Raw genomic sequence first — 8811 nt, 5'->3', positions numbered from 1 at the left:
TCTGTGTATTATTTAAAGTTTTAGGCTATGGTATGTTTATTTTTTCTTCACACAGGATGTTAGTGTGCCGTGGGACATTTTAAGTGTCAAAAGTGTGCCGTGGCACAAAAAAGGTTGAAAAACACTGATATAGAGTGTCGTATAGAGTGTGTCATAGCATGTGTCATATAGAGTGTGTCATATAGCATGTGTCATATACAATCCTGGTTCATCGGTCATGCTGTACATACTCTATGGGTCATCTATGAGTCATAGCCTAATGTATTATCATAGTGTATTAATCAAGTGTGTGTCATATAAATTAACTCATGTTTTAACCAAACGTGTGTGTGTGTGTGTGTGTCATATCAACTCAGTTTATGTTATCAACTGGACTGGCCAGTTGGCCTGGGATAGATCCACCTGTTTCCTAGGCAACCAGTCAACCTTCTAGCCCTGGCTTGGTGGGCCATCTGTAGACTGTTATTTATTTTCTAGCTGCGACACAATCAGTCAGTGGCTCGCAGACTCGTGTGAAAAACATCTTTATTTAGACACTAATGTGTGTGAAAACATCTTTATTTAGACAATAATGTGTGTAAAAACATCTTTCGACACTAATGTGTGTAAAAACATCTTTATTTAGACACTAATGTGTGTGAAAAACATCTTTATTTCGACACTAATGTGTGTAAAAAACTTTCTTTACATTTCCCATCAGCCATTTCACCCCCTCAGATTCCAGAACATTCTTAAAGCAAACACATGAATGAAGCCGCCGCCCACCACAAGCGCCCGTGCCTGACGCCAGGGGTCTGAGAGATGCCCCTGGCTCACAGGGCACGCTGGGTAGCCGTGCCACAAACGCTGCTCAGCGTGGGCAAGGGCACCAGGTCACACACACAGCGCCGCCCTGGTCGCCATGGAGATTGTCCCTCTCAGAGGCCAAGGCCGTCAGTGGTCAGATACCAGAGTTAGCCGTCCAGTTGCTTCTGCCAGGGAAACACCATTAGTTACTTACAGCCCACGGGACGTTTTAATCAGAGCAATCACGGACTGCTTTTTACTTTACTTTTAACTCTCAGCAAGGACTCATTGACCCAGCTGTAAAACAGTCACAATAAAACAAATGTTTCTAGATTCAAAACATTATTTCATAATTAAAGTAGGCTATGACCAAAAAAACTGCATTTCCTACAATGCAGAGCAATCTATGCATCCATGTTTCACACAATACATGGGATCATCTGAGACGTAGCCTACAAACCTCGCACTTCACTGCTTGGCGTTTTTCTCCGCGTTTTGCAGCTTCTCGGTGATCTTGCGCTCGTGGCCCGCGGGGTTCTGACGGTTGGTGTTCTCACTCGCCTCCTTCTTGGATCGGCCTTTGCGACTGGCGCCCCCTGCGGACGTAACGGCAAAACACACGTCACTCCCTCAACAGCAAACAGTGTCACTGCGGCAGGCATCAGATTACACCAACAGAGCCAGCACAACAAGGGCACAAACTGCGCCACAGACAATCAAACACACATACGTAGATTTCTTACCTGTATAACGGTCACTCAGATTGTAGTATTCATATTCATCATAGTAACGCTCCTCAAAAGTTGTGGGCTCGAGATTCTTCACTTCCACGAAACTCATGCTGAATATTAAAAACTTAGCTAACAAAACTTCAAACAAGACAAACAAGTCGAGCTCAGGCTGCTACTGCAAAGACCAGAAATGACTTTTTTATCGCTGGAGAAAGCGCAGGGTAGAGTTCTTTGTCCTTGCGGTGTGCTGATGTTTACAGCGAATGAGGTTCGGGATTTTATACGTTCGTGCGCTCGCTCCTCCTTGCGTGCCTGTGAGTCACCGCTGGCCGCTCGGAGTTGCATCAGCTTTTGGTAAATGTTTGACCAACGTCTCCTCCCAGCACAAACACAGCTTTTGTTTATGTCCTGAAAAATACCCGTGTTTGTCCTATAATTTAGGGGTCAGCATAACTGTTTTAAGTAACTCCTGGATTTTATTCGGCATCCTTCATCCGGGAGTGGACGGTTGTCTGAAGAAAGGCACTGCATTGTCAGTTCGGACCTGTAGTTTTATATTAGGCCAACTGTAAATTCGGGATCAGGCAGAAAGTTTCAGAGGTTGATAAGTTCAGTTTTGGAATGTTTTCCATCCGTGTGTCCTCTCTGGTATCTGTTATGAGCTTTAGCAGGTCCTGTTGTAGTTGTATTTCCAGATCAGGATCAGAAAGGACCTTTTTGAACAGCTTGTTTGATGTTTTTTGAATCATTTGTGAACACATTGTTTGATGTTTTGAATAATTTGTGGACACATTGTTGGATGTTTTCAGTAATTTGTGAGCACATTGTTGGAAGTTTTGAATCACATAATCACATGTGAACACATTGTTTGATGTTTTGAATAATGCAAACTGGTGTCTGTCCTAGTTTCCTACTGTAATGAGGTTTTCCGGCCTTTAGTCTTCACTTTATCAACGACCTTGTTGTAATCTGATGCAGATTATGTTAGCAGGCGGGTGTGTGAGATTAGATGAGATGATTCAGGTTAATGTTTGAGGTACACCTGCCCCTGTTCTCAACTCACATTCCACATGGCCTACTGACCTCAACACCGTCCGCAACACACACACACACGTTCGTGCACACACGCGCGCGCACACACACACACACACACACACGCACACACGCACACACACACACACACGCAGTGTAAAAAGACTATTGTAGATTTTACAGTAACTCAATGGCAGCAGGATGCCAGTAATTTACTGTAATAGTAGCTACTTACAGAACTATTACTGCATATTAATTTACAGTAGTTATCCTATTACTGTTTCCTTATTTACAGCACTTATTCATCATTTACAGTAGTACCCTATTACTGTATACATTTACAGTAGGCTCCATACTACATATCATCATTTACAGTAGTACCCTATTACTGTATCATCATTTACAGTAGTACCCTATTACTGTATACATTTACAGTAGTACCCTCTTACTGTATCATCATTTACAGTAGTACCCTATTACTGTATGCATTTACAGTAGTACCCTCTTACTGTATGCATTTACAGTAGTACCCTATTACTGTATCATCATTTACAGTAGTACCCTATTACTGTATGCATTTACAGTAGTACCCTCTTACTGTATGCATTTACAGTAGTACCCTATTACTGTATCATCATTTACAGTAGTACCCTATTACTGTATGCATTTACAGTAGTACCCTATTACTGTATGCATTTACAGTAGTACCCTATTACTGTATGCATTTACAGTAGTACCCTATTACTGTATCATCATTTACAGTAGTACCCTATTACTGTATGCATTTACAGTAGTACCCTATTACTGTATGCATTTACAGTAGTACCCTATTACTGTATCATCATTTACAGTAGTACCCTATTACTGTATCATCATTTACAGTAGTACCCTATTACTGTATACATTTACAGTAGTACCCTATTACTGTATGCATTTACAGTAGGCTCCATACTACTGTATCATCATTTACAGTACATTTACAGTAGTACCCTATTACTGTATGCATTTACAGTACATTTACAGTAGTACCCTATTACTGTATGCATTTACAGTAGTACCCTATTACTGTATGCATTTACAGTACATTTACAGTACATTTACAGTACATTTACAGTAGTACCCTATTACTGTATGCATTTACAGTACATTTACAGTACATTTACAGTACATTTACAGTAGTACCCTATTACCAAAGGTCCTTCATTACTAGCTCCGCTTTAGCCCTCTCTGCTATTACTGTGTATGAATTTACAGTATTCATCATCATTTACAATATTATTACCACTATTGTATTCACAGTGCTGCTACTTCATGTACCTCTACAATATTACTTTCAATGATTTACACAGTTACCATTATGTGTGTGTGTGTGCGTGTTTTTTGTAATTTCATTTTATATTTGTAAATATGAAAAACAACAGATTTTGACAGTAATCAAATAAGCACAGAGGGTCAGATAGTAAAATGACATTTCAGTTCAAGCAGTTGAAGCTGAGACTCACTCATGAAGCTGAGACTCACTCATGAAGCTATAGTATAGTATAAGTATATATACTCTTTTGAAATTTGGTCTCTGCATTTATCCCAATCCGTGAATTAGTGAAACACACACAGCACTCAGTGTACACACAGTGAGGTGAAGCACACACTAATCCCGGCGCAGTGAGCAGCCTGCATCAACAGCAGCACTCGGGGAGCAGTGAGGGGTTAGGTGCCTTGCTCAAGGGCACTTCAACCGTGTCTACTGGTCGGGGTTCGAACCGGCAACCCTCCGGTTACAGGTCCAAAGTGCTAACCAGTAGGCCACGGCTGCCCCCTTAACAGTGAAAGCCGGGAAGCCCTCATCACCTGCAACCCCCTCCTCATGCCCTCATCACCTACATCACCCTCCTCATGCCCTCATCACTGCAGGTTAGATCACTGCATCACCCTCCTAGCGCTCCCTGCTCATTGGCGTGTCCTCCAACAGATTAAACAGCTGCAATATACTCAAACCTGCTGCTAGGGTGCTCAGCCGTACTAGGCCATGAGATCACATCACCCACATCCTCCAGCAACTACACAGTTTAATACCGTATCCAACACAGAGCAGTGCCCATATGAGATGTGCCCATATATATGAGATGTGCACTGCAAAAAATGAATTCTAACCAAGTGTTATTAATCTTATATTAAGATTAAAAAATCTATTTGGTATTGTTTTTAGTATGAAAAGACTTACCTAGTGCCCTCTCAAAAGAACATTTTGACTTAATTTAAGAAGACTTTGACTTATTTTAAGGAGTCTTATCAAGACAAATTTGCTCAACGCACTGGCAGACAAATTTGCTTGTTTTTAGGACAAATTTGCTTAACACACTGGCAGACAAATTTGCTTGTTTTCAGGATGAGATGTCTTAAAATAAGTCAATCTTTTTTTAAATTAAGTCAAATGTTTTCACAAGAAAGCGCTAGGTAAGTCTATACTGAAAACAATACCAACAAGTTTTTTATCTTGATATAAGATTAATAAAACTTGGTTAGATAAGCAGTTTTTGCAGTGTGCCCATATGAGATGCACTGCAAAAACTGCTTATCTAACTAAATCTAACCAAGTGTTATTAATCTTATATCAAGATAAAAAAAACTAGTTGGTATTGTTTTAAGTATAAAGACACTTACCTAGCGCTTTCTCATGAAATCATTTGACTTAAAATAAGTCAAACTTTTCTTAAATTAAGACATCTCATCCTGAAAACAAGCAAATTTGTCTGCCAGTGCGTTAAGCAAATTTGTCCTAAAAACAAGCACATTTGTCTGCCAGTGCATTGAGCAAATTTGTCTTGATAAGAATCCTTAAAATAAGTCAAAGTCTGCTTAGATTAAGTCAAAATGATCTTTCGAGAGAGCGCTAGGTAAGTCTTTTCCTACTAAAAACAATACCAAATAGATTTTTTGATCTTAATATAAGATTATCAACACTTGGTTAGATTTCATTTTTTGCAGTGTGTGTATTATTCAGTACTTATTCACTACTGTATCATCATTTACAGTAGTACCACTGTATGAATTCACACACACACACACACACACACACACACTGGAGTGGCTGCTGCATAACACATTGTACCTTCTCTGAGCATGTTACATCAAAGTACACACAGCCTGTCTTCCTCAAACACATTACATTACATTACATTACATTACATTACATTACATTAAGCAGACACTTCTTGACCAAAGTGACTTACATATGTCAGCTATATTACAAGGGATCACATTGTCCCCGGAGCAACTTGGGGTTAAGTGCCTTGCTCAAGGGCACAATTGTGGAAGCCGGCAATTGAACCGACAACTTTCAGGCCACTGCACGCTAGCCCAGCTCCTTAACCACTACACTACCACCACCCTACAGGCTACTGCACGCTACTACACTACCACCACCCTACAGGCTACTGCACGCTAGCCCAGCTCCTTAACCACTACCCTACCACCACCCTACAGGCTACTGCACACTAGCCCAGCTCCTTAACCACTACACTACCACCACCCTACAGGCTACTGCACACTAGCCCAGCTCCTTAACCACTACACTACTACTGCACACTAGCCCAGCTCCTTAACCACTACACTACACTACTACTGCACACTAGCCCAGCTCCTTAACCACTACACTACTACTGCACACTAGCCCAGCTCCTTAACCACTACACTACACTACTACTGCACACTAGCCCAGCTCCTTAACCACTACACTACAGGCTACTGCACACTAGCCCAGCTCCTTAACCACTACACTACTACTGCACACTAGCCCAGCTCCTTAACTACTACACTACTACTGCACACTAGCCCAGCTCCTTAACCACTACACTACTACTGCATGCTAGCCCAGCTCCTTAACCACTACACTACAGGCTACTGCACACTAGCCCAGCTCCTTAACCACTACACTACTACTGCACGCTAGCCCAGCTCCTTAACCACTACACTACACTACTACTGCACACTAGCCCAGCTCCTTAACCACTACACTACTACTGCATGCTAGCCCAGCTCCTTAACCACTACACTACTACTGCACGCTAGCCCAGCTCCTTCACCACTACACTACCACCACCCTACAGGCTACTGCACGCTAGCCCAGCTCCTTAACCACTACACTACACTACTACTGCACGCTAGCCCAGCTCCTTAACCACTACACTACACTACTACTGCACACTAGCCCAGCTCCTTAACTACTACACTACTACTGCACACTAGCCCAGCTCCTTAACCACTACACTACACTACTACTGCACACTAGCCCAGCTCCTTAACCACTACACTACACTACTACTGCACACTAGCCCAGCTCCTTAACCACTACACTACACTACTACTGCACACTAGCCCAGCTCCTTAACCACTACACTACTACTGCACGCTAGCCCAGCTCCTTAACTACTACACTACAGGCTACTGCACACTAGCCCAGCTCCTTAACCACTACACTACTGCACACTAGCCCAGCTCCTTAACCACTACACTACTGCACACTAGCCCAGCTCCTTAACCACTACACTACACTACTACTGCACGCTAGCCCAGCTCCTTAACCACTACACTACACTACTACTGCACGCTAGCCCAGCTCCTTAACCACTACACTACTACTGCACGCTAGCCCAGCTCCTTAACCACTACACTACTACTGCACACTAGCCCAGCTCCTTAACCACTACACTACTACTGCACACTAGCCCAGCTCCTTAACCACTACACTACACTACTACTGCACACTAGCCCAGCTCCTTAACCACTACACTACTACTACTGCATGCTAGCCCAGCTCCTTAACCACTACACTACACTACAGGCTACTGCACGCTAGCCCAGCTCCACTACACTACACTACACTACTACTGCACGCTAGCCCAGCTCCTTAACCACTACACTACACTACTACTGCACACTAGCCCAGCTCCTTAACTACTACACTACTACTGCACACTAGCCCAGCTCCTTAACCACTACACTACAGGCTACTGCATGCTAGCCCAGCTCCTTAACCACTACACTACACTACTACTGCACACTAGCCCAGCTCCTAAACCACTACACTACACTACTACTGCACACTAGCCCAGCTCCTTAACCACTACACTACTACTGCACGCTAGCCCAGCTCCTTAACCACTACACTACTACTGCACACTAGCCCAGCTCCACTACACTACTACTGCACACTAGCCCAGCTCCACTACACTACTACTGCACACTAGCCCAGCTCCACTACACTACACTACACTACTGCACACTAGCCCAGCTCCTTAACCACTACACTACTACTGCACACTAGCCCAGCTCCTTAACCACTACACTACAGGCTACTGCATGCTAGCCCAGCTCCTTAACCACTACACTACACTACTACTGCACACTAGCCCAGCTCCTAAACCACTACACTACACTACTACTGCACACTAGCCCAGCTCCTTAACCACTACACTACTACTGCACGCTAGCCCAGCTCCTTAACCACTACACTACTACTGCACACTAGCCCAGCTCCACTACACTACTACTGCACACTAGCCCAGCTCCACTACACTACTACTGCACACTAGCCCAGCTCCACTACACTACTACTGCACACTAGCCCAGCTCCACTACACTACACTACACTACTACTGCACACTAGCCCAGCTCCACTACACTACTACTGCACACTAGCCCAGCTCCACTACACTACACTACTACTGCACACTAGCCCAGCTCCACTACACTACTACTACTGCACACTAGCCCAGCTCCACTACACTACTACTGCACGCTAGCCCAGCTCCACTACACTACTACTGCACGCTAGCCCAGCTCCACTACACTACTACTGCACGCTAGCCCAGCTCCACTACACTACTACTGCACGCTAGCCCAGCTCCACTACACTACTACTGCACGCTAGCCCAGCTCCACTACACTACTACTGCACGCTAGCCCAGCTCCACTACACTACTACTGCACACTAGCCCAGCTCCACTACACTACTGCACACTAGCCCAGCTCCACTACACTACTGCACACTAGCCCAGCTCCTTAACCACTACACTACTACTGCACACTAGCCCAGCTCCACTACACTACTACTACACTACTACTGCACACTAGCCCAGCTCCACTACACTACTACTGCACGCTAGCCCAGCTCCACTACACTACACTACTACTGCACGCTAGCCCAGCTCCACTACACTACTACTGCACACTAGCCCAGCTCCACTACACTACTACTGCACAC

At 44.0% G+C, this 8811-nt stretch overlaps 1 protein-coding gene across 2 annotated transcripts; it reads right to left on the bottom strand.

The window, feature by feature from the left end:
• Positions 1-508: 508 nt before the first annotated feature.
• nupr1b (nuclear protein 1b) lies at positions 509-1786 on the bottom strand. Of its 2 annotated transcripts, none has more exons than XM_042083780.1 (3): positions 1530-1786; positions 1247-1382; positions 509-968 (listed from the first exon to the last, which is right to left on the bottom strand). In XM_042083780.1, exons 1-2 carry the CDS (start codon positions 1624-1626, stop codon positions 1255-1257), a joined length of 225 nt encoding a protein of 74 aa, XP_041939714.1. In that variant the 5' UTR covers positions 1627-1786; the 3' UTR covers positions 509-968; positions 1247-1254. The 2 variants fall into 2 exon arrangements, with proteins under 2 accessions (XP_041939714.1, XP_041939713.1); XM_042083779.1 differs by having other exon boundaries at positions 509-971; positions 1530-1785.
• Between the last annotated feature and the right edge of the window lie 7025 nt (positions 1787-8811).

The sequence above is a fragment of the Alosa sapidissima genome, chromosome 24, assembly GCF_018492685.1.
Source record: "Alosa sapidissima isolate fAloSap1 chromosome 24, fAloSap1.pri, whole genome shotgun sequence".
Classification (NCBI taxonomy): domain Eukaryota; kingdom Metazoa; phylum Chordata; class Actinopteri; order Clupeiformes; family Clupeidae; genus Alosa; species Alosa sapidissima.
Note: the sequence above shows the minus strand (reverse complement) of the source record. Positions and strands in the feature narration are given on the sequence as shown.